General features: G+C 33.9%; 1 protein-coding gene across 1 annotated transcript; it reads left to right on the top strand.

Moving 5' to 3' along the window:
* The first annotated feature begins 1,084 nt into the window (after positions 1–1,084).
* Positions 1,085–5,621, top strand: LOC107063017 (MADS-box protein JOINTLESS-like). The gene is made up of 6 exons (XM_015314400.1): positions 1,085–1,230; positions 3,762–3,768; positions 3,932–3,993; positions 4,733–4,898; positions 4,995–5,060; positions 5,499–5,621. The coding sequence occupies exons 1-6, from the start codon at positions 1,085–1,087 to the stop codon at positions 5,619–5,621; spliced, it is 570 nt and encodes a 189-aa protein (XP_015169886.1).
* Positions 5,622–22,053: the final 16,432 nt, after the last annotated feature.

Raw genomic sequence — 22,053 nt, 5'->3', positions numbered from 1 at the left:
TTACAGAACCCATCTATGACTCATCAAAGGATTCACAACTTGTCCTATCCACTCGTAAATCAAACTTCAGAAACTTGAAATTCTAAAAACTCATCCCCAAGTACATGAATCCCATCCTACGACCTGTATAACTTCTTACGGTCCTTAGAAAGGACTCGTAGAACACATGTCAGTGCCAAAAATCAAAATTTTCCCTTTTCTTTTCACATTCCAATTTTCGAGTTATATATAATATGAAATCTAAAATATATACTAAACTGGTTGTTTTAAGAAGAAGAAGAAGAAGAAGAAGACGTAAGAAATTTATAGTTTAAAAATGTGAGGGAAAACCCCTCTATTTAAAGACAAAAAGGGTAGTATGAACATGTGGTTATTATGCCTTATCAGAAAAGGCAAAATCCTTCAGAAAAGTCATAACCATGTGATAAGATTACAATTCATTGGAAAAGTCATAATTTTTTGGAAAAGTCACGTCCTTTCAAAAAGTCACAACTCTTTTTAAAAAGATACAATCCTTCGATGTGAAAAGATATATTATTTTAATATATTTTATTATATAAATAAATGTAATATAATATAAAATATAAAAGATATACTAGATTAGGTGTTTTAAGTTGGGGTAATATAGTAATTGAACATTCAAGTTAGGGAGTTCATATTTTTAAGGTAGTATAGAAGTATGTGTTATATATATATATACACACACTATTAATTAATGTGATATACACGTGCAAAACGTGTAAACTTAACTAATATTATCTAAATCTCAAATTCATGATGATAATTTAGCATTTAATAATAAAGTCACACGACCATTTTGGATGAGGTTGACCAACAAAGTCACACGACCATGTTTGGATGGGGTTGACCAACAAAGTCACACGACCATGCTTGGATGAGGTTGACCAACTTTTTATTTATTTCTTATATGACCCTTGTAGCTTTTTTTACCTTATATTTGGATGGGCATTATTCATACACTTCACACAACACTCTAAGCTATTGTTCCTTTCAAGGGAGAGAACAAATCCCTTGAAAGATCTTCGAGATGGGCAGAAAAATAGAGATGAAGAAAATAGAAGAAATGACGAAACGTCAAGTCATATTTTCTAAGCGACGTAGTAGTTTACTAAAGAAAGCGGCAGAGATTGCAATTTGTTGTGATGTGGACATGTTGTTTGTCGCGTTCTCGCCTGCTGCTCGACTTGGTAAATTCTGTAGCAAAAAGAGGTATTGCATTTACGATTTTGAAAACTATCATATGAATATTCTGTTACATTGTGCTAGTTATTAATCTATAAAACAATTAACTTGATTGATTTTTGAACTAAATTTTTACTTTTGTAGAATTGAAGACATTCTTCAACGCTATGTTAAGTTTCCCATTGAGAGGAGATTGACGTCCATTAACTTTTCCTAGATTTCTTGACTTGAATTTTTTTATAAATTTTGCTATTAGTAACTTATGTTGTAGCACTAACTTATGAGTTTTTTTTCTTTTGTTGAGGTTAGTCACATGGCCAATGTTCAGGTATTTTACGCTTTTACCTATTTCTTATCGATATGTATTTGCAGGATTTTTTTATGTTCTAAAATTATGTCTTGTTTCTATTAATGTGAATTAATTCATCTAATCTTTAAATTAATGTGAAAGTAACTAAAGTTTGAAATGAAAATTAATATTCTTTCCATTTTAAATTGTTTGTCTTATTATTTTTAATCTCTTTAAAAAAAAAAGTTAAGTTAGGTCTTGAACTTAACTAATACACCAAAAGCTAACTTAAAGGGAGGAAAGTTGTTTAAGCCTTATAAGGATTATCTTCTCCTCCCCCCTCACGCCCAGATCTATATATTCCTTATCCGAGATTTAATTTATCACACCACCATCACTCCGTTTAGATTCGTACATTTTTTATCCATTATTCCATTTATCACCCCCTCTCTCACCCTTATTCTGACATTTTTATCCGGAATTCCATTTATCACCCCACCATTAGATTGAGATCAAAGGATTTCCACCCCACAAATGTCATGTTTTCTAGGTCATACAACAGGATTGACTCTGATACCATGTAAAGTTAATTAGGTCTTGGTCTAAATCATAGCTTAAAGATAATTTAAAGGGAGGATTACCTAGTCAAATAAGGAGACTAGGATTTGATTTATTCACTGATGTAGGACATTCAGTTCCTTCATCAAAAATGTTTTTTAAATCCATTTTCGGCAAATCCTTAATTTCAATTTTCAATGTAACATATATACGACCACAAAATTAAATGACATATTAATACATTCTACTTATCTTTAATTTAAGATCATAAGATTTAAAGTCTTCTTTACTTTATTAAATTATATCAAGACAAAATCAGAAAAACAAATTAAAATAAAGTGAGTGGGTGATAGTTAAAAGATTCAGAAAATGACATCCTCAAATTTGACGAAATACTAAATGATTTTCAACTAATTTTAATTCATTAAAGACAAGAAGTTTGACTTAAGGCAAAAAGTGTATAATTGATAGAGAGTTGTAACAAAATTTAATTATTGGGATCAATTTTATTCACCATTTATTAATATTTTTTTGGTATATAAATGAAGGAAAAGGTGACAAAACTAAGGAAATTGAACCACATCAGTGGAGATGTTAGCAAGCTACACTTTCTTGATGAACAGTTTGGATCTCTCCTCTTTCTCACTTCTTCCTTTGTTTAATTTATTTTTCTCTCTAATTATATTTTGTTTAATGTTACTTACAAATAATTAATTTTAAAAGTAACAAACGATAAAAATGAAATGAAGAGAGAATTAAGAGCTCAATTTTGAAAATAATACTTTGAGAAAGAAAAAATTATTACAGAAAAATGAATAAAATACTTATTGAAATCAAAAGTGCTTATTAAAATGAAAATTTAAAAATTAATATGGGTGACAACTTATTACTTTTGACTGATTTTGATTCATAGACACTTAGCTTATAAGTGCTTTGACTACTAATTACAAATATATAGATAAATTAATTTGGCGAGTCTATAAACTTAAAAATCATATACATATTATTATTATTATTATTATTATTATTATTATTATTATTATTATTATTATTATTATTATTATTATTATTATTATTATTATTATTATTATTATTATTATTATTATTATTATTATTATTATTATTATTATTATTATTATTATTATTATTATTATTATTATTATTATTATTATTATTATTGTACTTTGTATTTTACGCGTATATAATATAATAAAGAAAAGAGATTAGAAAGTCAACCAAAGCATAATTAACAAAATCTTTTCTGACTAGGGAAAAATATAGACGAACAACTAATTCTTTAGTATAGTGTTCATTAGCTTTAATTCTTTATAGTATAGTGTTCATTAACCTATAAGTGTTGCACCAACAATAACAAGATCAAGTTGATGAGTGTAATCCTAAAAGTAGAGTCGCGGGAGAATAAGATGTATGTAACCTTACTCCTATTTTTGTAGTGTATAGAAGTTGTTTCTGATTTATAATCGGCAATCCTCCTCAATTATCTTATCTTGAGACCGGCAATGTGAACAAGCTCACATGAACGGAGTTATATAAGCGTTACACAATTTTAATTTATCAAAATATTGAATATTACCTAGTACCTAATGCTTGATTTCTTTTGTATCAAGTAAAATTGATTCACACTAATGAATTAAACTCTTTCATGATGGTTGCCTTTGGATGTTTGTTGCTGGTGCCTGAATTTCTACAGGATTGAGGTGAGAAGAACTTAATTTGATCTCTCTTATTGTCAAGTTTTAAATTGAATTATAAGTCATTTTTCTCTTTTCAATCTATCCTTTCTATTATAGCTAGTTATTATTATTAGAGCCAATGAGGAAAGTTGATAAATTCATTTTAACTTGAAATTCTTTAATGCAGAATCTGGAGCTACAAATCAAGAAGAGCACATTGGAATTGCAGATTGTGGATGCTAACATAAGGTTATTTTATTTAGCATCACAAGTGTTTTCATTTTTAGTTCTTTTTAATTGTAACATCTTGGCTAAATATATCTACCTTACCTTCAACATTCATTTACACATTTAGATTATACTTCCTCCGTTTAAAAAAGAATGACTTCCTTTCTTTTAGTCTGTTTCAAAAAGAATGATTTCTTTCTTTCTTTCTTTGATAACATTTTAATTTAAGTTTTCCACGTGGCATGTTTAAGGCCACGAGATTAAAAGACTATTTTGTACATTTGACATAACTTTAATTTAGGACCACAAGATTCAAAAGTCTTCTTTATTTTCTTAAATTTCGTGTCAAGTCAAACATCTTTCTGTAGGGATTACGAACCAGGACTAGATGAAGAGTCTTCTCTTCATCAACTTTCTTGGTGTGAGAGGAACTTACATCTATGTCTCCAAAAAATCAAGGCTAGAAAAGTTTGCTCTTTCATCCAATAATTTTTTCTAGATTTATCATTTAAGAAAATAATTATTTTTTAGAAACTATGTAAGATCCTAATTAATATCAAATGAATTTTGATAAGATGGAATTGGAGAAACAAGGAAACATGGATGTTCAATTTGCTTCCCAACAAACAACTCTACAGCAGTTTGATACTAATAGTTGGATTAATCCATACAGGTCATTAATTTTTTTCACATGATATTTTTCTACGAAAAATTCCCTCTCCTTTTTTCGTTTAGTTTTATTATTTCGTTATTATTACAGTTCAAGTATCCAAGAGAGCATATATCAAGATCGGATGGACAAAGGGAAGAGAGTAGCAAACAATTTTAGAAATTATACATATACCCCTTCATTTGCAAGTTCTTCACAGTCTAGAAATATACCATTTTCTCAAATTCAAGACCTGTCACCTTATATCCCATTTCAGGTAACACTATTTTTAATGTGCAGTAACTAAGATCTTCTTAAAAAGAACGAGATATTTTTTTATTTTTTTATATAATTAATTTTATTTGCACAATAGAGCCAACAACAAAACATGGTGATAGATGTCCAGCAGAATTCGACACAAACATTTGTAAAATCACAGGTACATTAATATTCTTGAAATATCATTCCTTGTTAAATCCGACCCGCACCCCACTCCCATCCCTTGTACTAAACTAGTTAAGTCATATATTTTGCAAGCACAAGTGACTTTTGGTGAAAGTAGTGACAACTCTATTATGAACTTCTAGCAAAATAATGTTAATGGATTTAACAATTTCATTGAGGTTAGTTCAAATGGGAATGACAACTTTCATAATAACAACACCAACAATCACATCATTCAAAAAAATGATCACTCTTCAGTTCAAAGCGATGCAATAAATCCTAATGTTAATGGATAAAACTATTCCATGGAGGTTAGTTCAAAGATATGTTCATATTATTATTGAGTAATTAATTTTATTTGTTTGTTTATAAATTAATTTTATTATATTATTCACACAAATACTCACTTTTAATGTTTTATCACAATGATCAGGAGAATACCATGGGAAACAATGAATATCATGTTGAAAACACACTTGAGAATGATGCATGGGAATGGGATGATGTTTTCCTCAATGAAGCTTTAAATGGGGAAGAATTCAGAAATTTGGATTGATCAATCAATGACAATTAATCTCTTTTTAATTGTCTAGATTATTTATCTTTGGTCCATTTAATAGATCATAGACTCTTCATATTTTAGTTTCTTTATGTTGTATGTTGGCAACATCATATGTATTACTACTTAATATTATCAATAACTTGTCCATTTAAATGGTCAAAATCCAATCGTCACATTCAAGGTTGGATGTCATTTTAGTGATTTTTTACTCTAGGCAACAATTTACTTGTTAGATTAATAGTAGGGATGAGTTACCATTACTACATTTTAGGCCAAGTGCAAAGTCCCGTTAACAGAACAATATTATGTGAAGAGAATTGATAATTATTCGATCAACACATGACATTGATGAATGGTTATGGATAAATTTAATTGTATTTCTAATCCTATAGAAAACAGAGCAAGTCATTCCTTGACCGCAAGATACAGTGAACTTAATGAAAAAGGTTTCGTTGGGTCTATAATGTGGTGCAATTATAAAGTGCTTGAATGGACAATAGGTAAGGTTCTTATCAATCAAAATATGCTGCAAAAAAATCTTGATAGTTTTGTTCAAGGTTGGAAGTCGAATTCCAGGTCTGGGCCTATTTAAGATGGTGACATTTAAGAAAAGTTCTGAAAAATACTATCAGGATCCGATCCGATCCCTCGAGTCATGATGGCACCTACTATAACCCATCAGTAGTTAATCAAACTCGTACTCAGAACGACTAGTAATGAGTACAATGTAGAACTAAGCATAACCAACACTAGACAATATAATAAGACAAAAGCGGAAGCAAACAAAATCTATATACAATAGAATCCCTCCAAAAACCTTGAAATCACGAGTACAGAGTTGTCTAATATGAAAAATAGAAGTCCCAAAAGTGGACCACAACAAGTCATCGCAAAGGCAAAAGACTAGCTAGACATATATACAGAAGGAGACAGGCTGATCTAGAACGCCAAGTGCATACTCTCGTCTTTGATCCCTGAAAGCTGCAAAAAATGGCATGAACAATCACCATTTGTAGTTTGTACTAGGATCTACATCACGAAACAGATGCAGAGGGTAGAATGAGTACAAAGATAAAAGTTACTCAGTAGGCATCAAAGATTGACTGAGCAAGAAAGGTGAAAACAATATGAAAAGATAGAATACAGACAGAAACAGAGGTCCAAGCAAATATGAAAGAGAGCATGCGAGCATATCAAAAGAAAATATAACTACAACTAAACTAAACCTAACTAGGTCCCTATAATCCCAGATGGTACACTCGTGCGCAAGTTTAAATAAAATTCGAACGGAACCTATAAGCCCGATAGGTACATAGATTAGCTAAGACGATGAGAGTGAAGTGCCTCAAATACATATCCAATAAGTGTATGCTATGCCTCAAGCCCCAAGTGATGGACTCTAACCAGAGTTAATGGCCACGAGCCATAAGCATCAGCCTCAAAGTGGAAATAACAGCCTCGAACTAGAAATAATAGCCTCAAATCATAAACATCGACCTCGAACCTGAAATAACCACAATATCTAGTCAACTCCCAGTCAAGGCAGAAAGAGTGACAAGAGGCATGTGTAACACCTTGGATTTCGATAAGGGAATAGGTTGCATGAATTTTCATTACTGGTTTAGGTCTACGAGACCTTTCTACGGTTCATACAAATTTCTACGGGTCGTAACCAGTCTCGTAGATATGAGTAAATCATTTTTGAAAATCAAGTCCCAGTACCCCATCCTATGGTTGACCAAGACAATTTGTCAAATGTCCTACGAGTCATATATGGGTCTCGTAGGTTGGTCATAGTCTTAGTGAAATTTTGGAGTTAAAGTTGAGTTCTACGGTTAGGGTCTATGGACCGTAGAAAGTCGTACAGACCGTAGAAGGGTCCCGTAAAACGTTGGGTGATTTTTAGGTCCAGGTACTTGGCTTACGTTGACTAGTATAGAACCGTAGAAAGATCTATGGTCCGTAGGTCTAATTTAAGGGCTTTTGGGTCTTTTCCTAAATGTTTTAAGCCTATACTATGTCGTTTTGGCTTCCATCCTAAGCCCTATATAAAGTTTTTAAGTCCTACATCTACCTACTAAAAAACCATTTTCCTATTTCCCAAGAACCTAAACATATTCACTCTCCTAAATTCCCTCTCAACCTAAGGAAGAAGAAAAAGCTAGGGTTCACTCCAAGGTCATCAATTCACCATACATCTTGGGTTTTGAGTAGCAAGGTATGCGGGTATTCACCCATGGAGTCCATTCCTCCATAGGGTCCCCAAACTTTTCAATTTCTCAATCTCAAATTCAATTGATCAAATTAAGGTTCTTCTTAATTTGTCATGGGTTGCATCCAAGTATCATTTAAATTGTTATTTCAACCTTCTATTGCATGATTTAATGTAATTACATGATATTTAGTTGAAATTATATGGACTCATGCATGATTTATGACTTCCAACTATGAACCTATGAAGAACCCATGAACGTATGAACTATGACTTTTGGAAGGTTATACATGTCTTATGAAAATGATGTTTATGATAATAGGGTGCTTTTAGATGAAAGTATCAATGTTGTTGTGAAAGGTTTACTCATATACAAATATGATCATGGTTGTGAAAGGTATTTCTCACATATGAATTCACATTGGTGAAAGGTTTCTCACATATGTTCAAATTGTATTTGAAGGAGATATTCAATGTTTTGATATTTAAGGTGTGGATTGGTATTGATCATTACATTTCCTATATTATAATGATATATAAGTTTTATCTATTCCATTGGCATTTATACTTAGCACCTCTTATTAAATTTTTCTTAAGGGTTGTGCATGACCTTATCCTAACAAATAAAAGTGCACGGAGGGAGTATCATAAAAGAGTTTTTGACTAAGAAAAAGTCTAACATAGTCTCAACAAGTCATCTATACATCAAAAGAAAGTAATTGAGATGTAACCCATACACCACATACAAATGTCTGAAAACTGAAATAAGGAAAACTATAAAAGTGTCTAGGTTCTCGAAATATGAGGGCACACCAATCTTCGAACGCCAAGAGATCAACTGCCCACAAGTATGAGAGGTGGGAGCGTCGGACCCTAAATTAGTGAAACAATGTAGGCACAAGTATGCATTAGTACATGGAATGTACTAAGTATGATAACAATGCATAAGAGTTATGAAATCATGCTAAAAAGGACTTTACATGACATGTAATGACCAAACTAAACCATAATGATAAAAGGGTTAGAAGACATAAGTCATAATCATGGTAAATACAAGCTTAACATCTTTAAAACACTTGTGAGAAACTTTGAAAGTAACCACCGTTCATTATTGTGGGATGTTTACCATTTAACCGACAAAGACCATGTGAGCTATAACATGGAATTCAATATCTATTCCACACTGAAAAAAAGATGTCCTTACTTGCCAAGGTATGAACCATAAGTCTGAGCTAAAGTGGATCCAGTAGCTAGTGTCTATCTGAGACAATCCTGTGGTGGCGCATAATTCTGGAACTTAGGGATTGCTACTAAAGATCCAAGGACACTAAACTAAAACCTTTATCCTTAAAATTCGCTCGGTACTAAGCAAAATCGCACATAATGGTCATTAATCATATTCATATTATCATCCCTGAAAAGACTCAATTTAGCAACCAATCCAAGCTAAAGTTTATTTAGAAAAGCTCTTAAAACTTGATTCAACTTAGGTGAGAAAACTTTTCAACCTTATGAATCCTTATGTGAGAAAACCTTTCAAAATCTTGAACTTAGTAGTATGTGAGAAAACCTTTCATGGAAAGAACGTTGATACTTTCCTCTCAAAGCATCCTCAAATCATTTACATCTCTTTCATAAAAGCATGCATATCTTTATAAAAATTATATTTCATAGTTCATAAGCTTCATCATGTATTTATAGTCTAAAATCATGGATCATGGATTCATATGAATTCAACTCAAAATCATGTAAATACTTCAACTCATGCATTAAAAGATAGAAAAAAAAAACAATTAAATCATAATTGAAAAGAACCTATGAAGATTGAATAATACCCTAACTTTGAATTGAGAATCTAACTTTGTAAAATGTGAAGATCTTAGGAACCCTAAGGAGGAAAGACTCTATAGGTGAATACTAATATACCTTAGTGATCAAGGCCCAATAGCTATGGTGAATTGAAGATCTTGAAGTGAAACCCTAACTTCCTCTTCCTTAGCTTTAGAGAAGATTTTGGGGATGAACTTGGAGGGAAATTTATGATTTAGAAGAATGATTTAGAATTGGTTGTTTATGACTTAAATCACTTATATAGGGCTTAGAATAGGGGTCAATTCTGTCATGAACCAATTTCTCAAGTCATGATGGCACCTACTACACACCACAAGTAGGTAAGCCTAACCCTTAGTCTGGAGTCATAATCAACAGACTATCAAGTGGAAGCCAATAACGAGAAGCATAAAGCTCAAAACAAGCAAATAAAGGGTAAACAATAGATATACAAATAGAAACCATCCCAAGACCTCGCACCAGTTGGTAGTTGAGCATCTAATACAAAAATTGAGTACAAGACTTTACAAATACAAGATAAGTATGAGTGGTCTCTTAATACAATATAATGACTAAGCTAGCAAAAATAATAGATGGAAACTAGTAGCTCCACACACTAGGAGCTCACCCCAATCTCCAAAACTCCAAACTGCTCTGCACGACTCTAATCAACAGAGATAACTCAAAATGCAATCTGCAGGGGCAGAAGTGTAGTATAAGTACCGAAACAGTACTCAACAGGCAATGACCGACTGAGCTCAAAAGATTACACAAGCATAAACAACAATTAATAAGGTGAGATGCTAATGTAAAAGGACAATAAAGAGTAGAGATACGACACAAGAGGTAAGAAGCTGAGTCATAACGTACCTGGAATGCAAGCCAACAACCTATTCGTCAACAACGAAGACACTAAGTCAAATACCCAGGGTCAGGAGGTCCCACAACCACAATTCTACTGACTAAGCCTAACAATAAAAAATAATAGAGAATAAAATATAGTCAAATAATAACCTAACCGGACACCATAAGCCAGAAGGTACAATAAGAAAACATAACCCAACCAACCCCATAAATCGAAGAGGCGCAATCAACAACCAAGTATATTGGTGATAAGTAATACATATAGATGCAGAGGATGCAGTAGAACCATCGGTAGCCATCTGTAACTAAGTGTATAGAACTACCTCCCCGCCCTACAGGTGAGGTAGGACCCATGCATCTCCATCATTTGGTATTATGATACTCACGACCAGAGGGGCTCATAGGGGACGCGGGTAGTTCGTATACACTACTTGGGCCTGAACTAGGAGTTAAGCCTTGAAATTGTGACAAATAAGGATCAACTCCGTAGAGGATCATAAGTAGACATATTCATGCAAGAAAAGTCATTCGACGCGTTGACTAGTTAAGTAAGAATTGAGCACATCATAGATGCCTCTAATATCTCAAGTAGAAAGGAGCACATCCCTGATGTCTCGTAATCTCAAAATCCAGTAAATCCGGCGATCTAGCTGTACGACTCTTGTTAAAACGACTATAGAGTAAAAACTGAGTAAATTAGTATTTCATCATAAATGCTATGTATGCCAATGCATATGCCGAGATTGTACCACAAAATCTATGTGAATGAACAAACAATGCAATGCATGCCATCACCAGCATTCAAACAAGGCACTCAAGTCAAATAAACAATCAATCACCCAAACCACGCTATCAAGCGGAGAGTACTAATTTGAGATCCTGCTGGTCCTCGCGTACGGCGTCGGGCCCAACAATATAATAAAGCTCATAAGGGTATAACAAGTCTACAGATAAACAATAAGCGAATGGACCAAGGAAGAGTTCTAAATCGATAAAAATAGAAAATTGACTCAAGGGGTGACACCCTACCTCAATAGTGCTACTTCAAGCTAAGATTTTGCATAGCTAAATCCAACCCATGACTACGATGGTCACCTAGGTCATAGGTCCCAACAAAAGGAGAACGACCTATTACCAGCCTACTAGTAGCAGAACATAACTATAAGTGGGGTACAACACAATCTAAGGTACCTAAGGTCCCCCCGAGTCTATTATCATAAAGTATCAATTCCACCAAGGATAAACAAGACCATTGACACCACAACAAAGCTACAAGCCTAAACTAAGGATTCCAACACCCAATCTAAGACCAAGGCCCCTACAGAAACAAAAAGGACGGAATGACAAGAGGGAGGCTAAATTCTGGCAAATGCCATAAAAAATTACATGAAATCTATACTAGGAATTATATAAGAAGTTCAACCAAGAAAGTAGATTGAAGCGTACCTCACATCCGATCAAGAGCACTCTGAATCTACCACACATGAGCTATCCGCCTTCGAAAGGCCTCTGAACACCACCACACTATCAAATTATTGATCAAAATGTCATTAAGAATGATTAGGCACTAAATTCGCAACAATTAGAGACATGCTCAAAATCGAGTAAAAAATTAGAGTGTGTGACCAGCATCAGGAATCCCAAAATTGGCTTCGTCAAAAGGTCATAAACTATGCCTTGAACTTGTGTTTCAAAATAGAACACAATTTGATGCTCGAAAATTAGCTAACCCAACAACAACAATGAAAACTCAAATTAAAAGAGAAAAGGTAGATATTTATAAGAGAAATTCACCTCGAAAAGATAGTCGCCAATACAGTCCAATCACTCTACCACTTATCTTGACAATTACAAGTGTGTGGGGCTTCGAATCACAAAATCAGAGCTAAAATGAAGTACATATCACAAAAATACCAACTTAAGCCAAGGCTGCCTCGTGACCAGCCTTTAATAGAGAGGCCCGATCACTGGTCGGTCGTGACCGCGGTAGATTCAACGCGAACATAAGGCTAGCCATTCCTAAACACGACAGCCCGTGTGTGACGATGCACGCCAGGGATCCATCCGTTCATGACCGTGAGGCCAGGCACACGACCACGACACCTCAGCTATAGCAAAGGGCTTGGGCTTACAAACTTCAACGGAGTGCCCAAGATTCATCCGAAACCCCGTGCGCACAAACGAACTATGCTACCTCAGCAAAAATGGTATTTCAGACTCAAAAAAGCATCAAAATTCCCATACGAGGTTGTTTTGATTAAAAGTGAGTCCCATACCCAATTTTCATTTTAAGCCAAAATCTACGAGGGGCCTTAGAATTAGCTCAAAAGCCTCGGGACCTAAATAAAGTCATTCTAGACTAAAATCAATATTCTGTAGCTAACCACGCTGACAGAATTCTCATCCGAGCTCATTTACTCAAAATGTTGACTAAAGTCAAACTTAGGCTTCAACTTAAAAGTTAAAATGCCTAATCGAACAGACTCACACTGAAAGCCTCGAGAGCCATGCCGACTATGCTTCTAGACTAAAATGTCCCTTTTGTAGCTGATGAAATAATCATAATGGGATTCTAAGGTTATCTTCCTGAATTTTTTGATTAAAACTGACCGTTCATGGTTCAAAAGCTTCAAAATACTATAACTTGCATAAAAACTAAATGAACGACCAGGTGACCAAACTGTCAATCCCAACAAGTCATTAATGACTTGGTGTCACTACATGAATGGTCTAAACGCTGAACATGAGACATAAAAACTAAATGACCTGGAGGTCATTATAAAAACAACATAACTTAGGTATCCAACACATAGGGAAAGACTAAAATAGCCATGACTTAAAAAGTTGAGGGGTGACTTATATGGAAGCCTTTACAGACCATTTAGGTCTTGATGTTCTGTGAAGGGAACCGTACAAATGGCCAGCTCCAGGGCTGCGTTAAACAGCAAAACCTTTTCCCCTAAAAGGTCAATGAATTCCTAAACAAACCGTTTAGCCAATCGTGGAGGGTCCATGGTTGGTTTTAGGCCTGCGGACCTGTCTATTCAACTCGTAGTAGATTTCCCAAATTCCAAGGTGTTAAATTGTATGCAAAGTTTCTAAATAATAGTCCACCTCCTATATATATCAGTAAAATTCATAAACCAATCTACTACTAAATCTGCCATAGTCGATGAAATATTTCATAGCCCATCTAACAGTGCATCAGATATTCCTATTAGTGTTCATAAACCAAGTTAGTGTTACCATTAGCTTAGTCAATAAATGATCAATTGGGCATCATTCATAATCACTGAAACAATTTTACTGATATCTGAAGTCTCAACTACGAGGCCTATCTACCACTCGTAGATGGTGCCCGTGAAATACAAAATTCTAATGATTTTAACACTTTACTGCACTTTTCCCTAGTCTAACCTGAGCTATGGATTTTGGGGTGTTACACCCTTTATGCACACTTTTTATCTTTAAATATTTATGCTATCTTTTAAAAAAAAATGGTACTTTATAATATAACATACACACAATAATTTGTTCTTGTATTTACATTTATTATTATTTTACGCGATACACACTTGCAAAATACGTACATTTCACTAGTTAATATTAAATGATATTTAGTTTACCCTAGAATTAAGCCAAGAACCACAGGAGAAAGCCATGAGTTAGCTTAGAAAAAAAATTTAGTTAGTTAGGTAATTAGTTATTGTTTCTGAATTTATACCTTAAATAATTAAATATCAATATTTTTTTCTTTTTTCAAATTGGGAAGTTACCTGATATAGCTCTATTCAATAGAATTTTTTAAATTAAAGATTTGACAACTATTTAATCATAATGATTAGGGGTGTATATAGGTCGGTTTGTTTTTTCATAAAAAAATAACTAAATCAATTATGTCAGTTTATTAAATTTTAAAACCAAATCAAAGCAACATAAAGTTGGCTTTTACGGCTTTGATTTTAGTCGGATCTTTCATTTTTACAATTTTTTTCATTTTTCTTTTACTTATATATAGTAATTGAAAAAGAGATCAAATATATTTTCATTTACATGTGTGATAAGCTAAAACTTGTAAAAGTTAAATAAATAGGAATTTTCAAAAAGTTCGTAAAATTCACATGAATACAAAATACTTTCATTGAAACATCAACGTTCATTATATTAAATTTAATTATAAGTTTAAAGTCTACAGTCAAAGTGAATACAAAATAAACCATATACAAAGTAAATTATTAACTTCCGATTTGAAAAACTATAACAATATAATTGTAGCTTGTGAAAATGTGCTTGGTAAAGTTTGCTTCTTTTTCAAATTGTGTATAATTGGATTTTAGAAAGAAAAAAACCTATTTTTAACTCCTCAATTTTTGACTCAAAAGGGCACAAATCAAATGTCCAGCAAACATCTCTCTAATCTCTATTTGTCAATGGATTTTATTGGTAAGATTTCTCCCTCTATTGTGTTTGTATATATAAAGTTTTTCCCCCTTTTGTTATAAAGATTTTCTTTCCCGTTTTGTTGTTAGGGTTTATATTTGATGTGACTTCTCTATTTTCAAATGTGATGCATAGATTTTCCAGTTGTGCTGATTTCAAATTCTTATCCATCAGTCTACACTTAATTCACCGATGTTCCAAGCTTTAATTTGCCCAGGTAAGTTTTCCAATTATTTTTAGGAATGTAATTTCCATTTCCTTCTATGTTCGGCTAACAGATTCATCTCTCTTTCAAATTGGTACGCATTTTCCCTTTGTGGTGGATTACATACAAAACATTGTTTTGATAAACATGATAAAGGTTCCTGTGAACAACATAAGTCCTTGGTGATAGAAAGTTGAGCACTTAAGCTAATGTTTGTAAGGGCTTGTGTTGTTCACATAAATGTTTATCATGTTCATCAAAACAAAGTTTTTTTGTCCGCTGAAAGAATTCGAGAAAGGCGAGGATGAATTCCTACGTCAGCAGGGTCTAAATCTCCCAGGATTGTCGAGTTCCCATCAATTAAGTTTATTATTCCTCAGGACTTACAAAGAGGATGCCAGAGGATCACTACCATTTCTCATGTTAACACACTCATCTACACCTTTATTGGTATTTTGTTGATTGCTTTCACCTGGCCTCTCCGGCCACAATGTAAGCTATGATCTTTTCCACCATATTTCCCAGAATGACCAGTCCCATTCACAAGCCCGTCAATAGTCAAAACTCTTCCATGATGTTTTTCAAAAAAACCACTCACAAGAATCTCCACTCATAAATGCTTCCCTCATACCTCCATATCTCACTTTCAAACCAACCCAACAAAGAGAAGCATGAAGAACAACACACCAAGGAAGCTAACACTAGCAACCTTCTTTGCTTTCACCTCACTCTTCTTTTTCTGTAGTTTCTTGCTACTTTTTGGGGAGGGCACTACTGCATGTGGTTTTAACTTTAGAATGGAAACCAATGGCACTTCTGATCCTCGTCGCTTCATCATATAAGGTGGTGTATATAACATCCATGGAGGATGATGGGGATACATCCCGGGGGGTGGCTGCACTTGAGGAGGTACACCAGTACCTCTAAGTTGTGCCTTTAGAGTTACATTTTCCGCTATTTCATAGGATATCTTCGCATTCGAATGTTGAATTGGTGAATGAAGTATTCTAACTCCTCAACATAATGCTTTTTTCTTTGCCTTGACAAGTGAGCACTTTCCCTGTTACTAATTTTTCTAGCCGATCTTCTTTTTATCCTCATCATTATTAACATTGTCACTTAAGGGAAATATAGTGGATTTTTGGTGTTTGTTTACATTGTTAGAGTCTTCACTATGATTTTTCCTTTTCAACAAATAGCTACAATTACTTATATTAGCATTGAGTTTCTGTTCTACAACTCCACCTTTTACTGAATTACTTCCTAACTTCGGGGAAGAATGTAGCAATTTGTTAGAATTTGACATATTATTCAACCCTTTTGAGAGATGGAACCACAATTTGGAGATGGCATGTTCAAGTACCCGGACACATCGATAGAAACCTTGTGCAACAACACAGACAGTTCATCCAAAACTCTTGAGCTGCTCCAACTATGAAGTAGCCCCGACGATGACATGTCCTTAAACATCTCAACTCCCGCTTCCTGATTGCCGGAAAAATTACTTATTTCCCCCGACGACAACATGAAATTTCTAGAAGAATTGCCAAAATTCCTAATCAATTCATTCCAAGGTTGACTAAAGAAATCAGGGTCCATCTGGAGCAGGTTTGATCCCGTAGCTTCCCCTTGACAATCTCCCGAGGTTGACTTGATAGTTCCAGAAGCATCATCAACACTCCCTATAGATTGACCAAAGCTATTTGAGTCCATCTGACCCGAATCCAAACCCGGCTCCGACCTGAGATAGTCAGGCAGTTATCTAGGCATTTGAAATACATCATTATGGGTAGGGTTTAGAAAAATATCATTGAATGATGCATCAAACTGATGTCATCAGTTGAGAAATCAACGTTCAAAAATTTCATAGGAAAATCTTCAATATTTTGTAGATATGTTATGGTCATGTGTACGGCGTAAAAAGTATGGTCCAAATTTTTTTAGCAATTGATCACAAATTTAGCGAGAGACGGAGTAGGAATAGAGAGGAAACTGTCATTTAGTTTTCTTTTATAGTTTTATATTTCGAGATTGTTATTGATCTATTAGATTTGGTAGATATCATATCTTAGAAATAAAAATTAAGATTGTTAAAGTTTCAAATTTTCATTAGTTGGTATGTGTATTTTACCACTAAGAGCATGTATGGATACAAGAATCCTCTTTTAAATGATCGAACCTTGAGGAAAGATTGCTATTTTTCAATGAAGTAAGGGGTGTAAATAATGTGATCCAAGAACCATTTAATTCTATTTATTTTCTCTATGCCTCTATATTTCACACTTGGAAGGTCATAATCTAGAGTTCAATGACTAGAATATCTTATAAAAATGAATCTTTCTAGTTAAATCAAGAGCACTAGTCTAACAGGTTATTAAGAACGAAAGTTGAATTTTAGAAAATGTCCTACACATGACATGAACATACTCTTTTCGTCCGACACATGACCGCAACATACTTTTTACGTCCTACACATGACCGCAACATACTTTTTACGTCCTACATATGACCGCAACATATTAAAAAACGTCTATAATTTTCTATGAAATTTTTGAACTTTGATTTGTCAATTGATGACATTACTTTTTATGCATCATTTGATGATATTTTTCCAAACCCTACCGATGATGATGCATTTCAAATGCCTAATTACCTGCCTGACTGTCTCGGGTCAAAGACGGGTTTGAAATCAGATCAAATGGACCCAAATAGCTTTGGTCAACCTGAGAGTCAGCTGATGGGGAGTTTTGACGATGCTTCTATAGAACATTTAAGTTAACCTGCGGAGATTGTCTCGGGGAAGGTTTGGGCTCGAACCTGGTCCAGATGGGGTTTTATTGCTTACGTCCACCTGGGAATGAATTGATTTGAAATTTTAGCGATTGTGCTAGAAATGTTAAGTTGACGTTGGAGGAAATGAGCAATTTTGCCTGCAATCAAGCAGTGGGAGGTGTGATGGTTATGGACATGTCATCTCCGGGGTTACTTCATAGTTGGAGCAGCTCAAGATTTTTGGATCAAGTGCTTTCGTCATTGCACCAGGTTTCTACTGATGTCTCTGTGTACTTGAATGTGCTATCTCCGAATTGTGGTTCCAATCTCATAAAAGGGTTGAATAATCTGTCAGATTCAAACAAATTGGTACATTCTTCTCCGAATTTAGGAAGTAATTCGGTAAAAGGTGGAGTTGTAGAACATAAACTCAACGCTAATATAAGTAACTGTAGCTATTTGTTGAAAAGGAAAAAAGGGTAGTGAAGACTCGAATAGTGCAAGCAAACACCAAAAATTCACTATATCTTCCTTGAGTGACATTGTTAATAATGATGAGGATAAAAGAGGATGGCTAGATTAATTAGGAATAGGGGAAGTGTTCACTTGTCAAGGCAGTTAAAAAAGCACTATGTTGAGGAATTCTTGTATACAGTTGGCATATTTCATTCAACATTTGAATGCAAAGATATCCTATGAAATGGCGGAAAATGTAACTCTAAAGGCACAACTTGGAGCAACTGGTGTACCTCCACAAGTGTCACCACCCTTTAGGATGTATCCCCATCCTCCTCTTATAGATGTCATTATACAACCTTATATGATGAAGCCACAAGGATCACAAGTGTCATTGGTTCCCATTCCAAAGTTGAAACCACAAGCAGTAGCACCCATGCCAAAAAGTAGCAAGAAAGTGGAGAAAAAGAAGAGTTAGGTAAAAACAAAGAAGGTTTCTAGTTTTAGCTTCCTTGGTGTGTTGTTCTTCACGCTTCTCTTTGGTGTGTTGGTTCCTTTATTGAAAATGAGATATGGAGGTATGAGGGAACCATTTATGAGTGGGGATTCTTATGAGTGAATCTTTTGTAAAACATCATGGAAGAGTTTTGAATATTGACGGGCCTGTGAATGGGACTGGTTATTCTGGGAAATACGGTGGAATAGATCATAGTTCACTTTGTGGCCGGGGAGGTCAGGGTGAAAGCAATCAACAAAATACCAATAAAGCTTCAGATGTGTTTGTTTACGTGGGTTTAGCTTGTGATCCTCTAGCAACCTCTTTTTATGTCCCTAGGAATGATACACTTGTTAAGATTGAGGGGCATTTGGTAACTCAGTCTATGTTGGCAAGTGAGAAAAGCCATGGCATCTCATGGAAGTGCTCTTAAGAAAAATGGAGAGGCAGGAATTGCCAACTACAATAGTCATTTTTGAGTAAATATTATAAAAATGACTATTTATTTTCTCAACGCCTCTGCATTTCACACATAGAATGTCAACATCTATAGTTCAATGAGTAGTATTTCTTATATACATGAATCTTTCTATTTAAGGATTTATACCTATTTGAGTGCTTTTAAATCAAAAGTACTAGCCTAATAGGTAAGCAAGAAGTGCAAAATCATAATGGTCCCATATAGTTGTTCATGAAAATTTTCTAGCATTTAAGAGGCTTGATGATCTTTATTTATCCAAACTTAATACACATTTTAATTGTTAAACTGATATCCTTGAGTGTTGAAATTAAATACAAATAAAATTGATATTTTATGTGAAATACAATTATGATTAATTTTTTCTTTTTTTTACTAACATATTTTTAGCTCCTACATTAATTGTAGAAAATAAAACAATATCTTGATCATAATGGACAATTATATTAATTAAAAAAAATAGATGTCTTTTGACATATTTAGTAAAGAACATTGCAAAGGAAGAGAATTTCAGCGGGACCAAGTCACTTTCTTCCATGGTAGTATCTGTTTAGGTTGATCCAAGAGAGATGGGTGATGGTGATGGTGATGGCATTGTTAGTATTTGAAACTTTAGAGAAAAATATAATGTTCACCAAAAGCTTTTTTCATTCATATGACATATTAGAAAAGACATGCAAACATGGTTTTCAAAAGTTAGTAGAGACCATACATATCCAACCACTAGTGTATGTTCTTATAAGACATATTCCATAAGGACTACCTTTCCTTTACAAACTAAAAATAATATTTAAAAAAAGAACCATTAAACAAAAAACTATCTAGAAATATCTCATTTTCTAAGACTACTCCTTGAGATTTTTCTTGGATACTCCCAACTTATCCCTTAGAACTTCAATTTTTCCCTTAGGAAGAGTCTTGGTCATAATGTCTGCAATCTGCTGATCTAAGCTACAATGAACAAGTGTAACTTCCCCATCCTTCTCTGCTTGCTTGATAGCAAGAAGCTTCACTTTTATATGCTTGCTACGACCATGTTGAACTGGATTTTTTTCCATAGATATTGTTGAGTTGTTGTCGACGTTAATGACAGTAGATTCAATAGGATTTTGCTCTAGATCACTTAGAATCTTACCTAACCGTAGAGCTTGATTAGTTTCTCCAGCAACGACAATGTATTTTGCTTCTGTAGAAGATTGAGCTACAACTTTTTACTTCTTCGAATTCCATGAAAACATGCCTGAACAAAGTGTAAAAGCATATCCAGATGTGTTTTTTATATCATTAACGCTTCTTGCCCAATCACTATCTGAATAAACCATCATTTTCCCTTGCTTTTCCTTTTAAAATTAACCAAATACCATAATCAACATTCCCTTTCATATATCTCAACATTCGTTTAGCAACACCAAGATGATCTTGACTTGGAGCTAGCATAAACCTCAATAGAAGACTTGTCGCGAATTTGAGATCAGGTCTTGTTGCTATTAAATACAACACACTACCAAGTAGACTTCTATAAACTGTTGGATCAGCCCTAAACCTCCTTCAAACTTTGAAATTTTATCATTGTGAACCAGTGGGGTTGGTACAGGCTTGCATCTCTCCATCTTGAACCTTTTAAGATATCCCCTGCATATTTTCTCTGAGAAATTAAGATTCCATAAGTATTAGGATGAATCTCCATTTCTACAAAGTAACTCATATGACCCAAATAGGACATTTCAAATTTGGTCTCCATCTCTTGCTTAAAGTGATTCAGCGTAGCATTATTGCTTCCCGTTAACAGAAGATCATCAACATAAAGTGACACCAGAAGAACATCTCCTCCTTTAGCCTTCTTCACATATAAAGTGGCTTCATTTTCACTTTTTTGAAGCCACAATAAATGAGATGAGCATCAATCTTACAGTACCAGGCTCGAGTAGGTTGGTTAGATCTACCTAATGGCTTCTGAAGCTTGTACACTTAATCCTCCATTCCTGGAACAAAAGCCTTCTGGTTGGTCGACATAAATCTCCTCCTACAACTGTCCATTGAAGAATGCTGATTTCACATCCAGATGATACAAATTTCAATTTGATTGAGCTGCCAAAAAAAGCCTTATTGTATCATGTCGTGCAATAGGTGCAAATGTGTATCCATAATCCATACCTGCAATTTGTACGTAACCTTTCACACAAACCTTCCTTTGTATTTATAAACTAAACTATCTAGATTAATTTTGGTTCTATAAACCCACTTCACCCTAATACATTTTTGTTAGGAAGTTATGATTTCTCTAGAAACTCTTATATTCTAAATATTTTTGTAGTAGACTAGTCTTTTGATTTAAAATAAGTGGTGGTTAGTGAGTCACATATGTGCATAGTTTAGTGTGAGATATTTTGTTTATTATGTGATTGTAATTCTCTCACTTTATTTATGTATAAATTTTATGTAATGAAACATCTAGAGAATTATATAGAACTCAAGAAAACTTTAGCCTTCATCTTTAAATTTCTATAGCAATTTACAATAATGATTCCGTTTACACCTTGTAGAGGTGAAGATCTTCTTCCTTTCTTTGTAACAATTTCTGACTTTGGGTTTATTAACCACCTTCCAAGTATCATTCTTCTCAACCATACAAATATCCTTTTTCATAACTTCAATCCAAATTTCATGTCTTGA

Source organism: Solanum tuberosum, unplaced genomic scaffold (genome assembly GCF_000226075.1).
Source record: "Solanum tuberosum cultivar DM 1-3 516 R44 unplaced genomic scaffold, SolTub_3.0 scf00013, whole genome shotgun sequence".
NCBI lineage: Eukaryota > Viridiplantae > Streptophyta > Magnoliopsida > Solanales > Solanaceae > Solanum > Solanum tuberosum.
The sequence above is the reverse complement of the archived record's forward strand: the minus strand, read 5'-3'. Positions and strand labels throughout refer to the sequence as shown.

What these genes read in the sequence shown, in the direction of transcription:
- LOC107063017 (XM_015314400.1), top strand. Translation starts at nt 1,085, where the DNA reads ATGACGAAACGTCAAGTCATATTTTCTAAGCGACGTAGTAGTTTACTA. An exon ending in CACCTTATATCCCATTTCAG is followed by an intron (nt 4,899 to 4,994) that starts GTAACACTATTT and finishes TTTGCACAATAG; the next exon opens with AGCCAACAACAAAACATGGT. An exon ending in AAACATTTGTAAAATCACAG is followed by an intron (nt 5,061 to 5,498) that starts GTACATTAATAT and finishes CACAATGATCAG; the next exon opens with GAGAATACCATGGGAAACAA.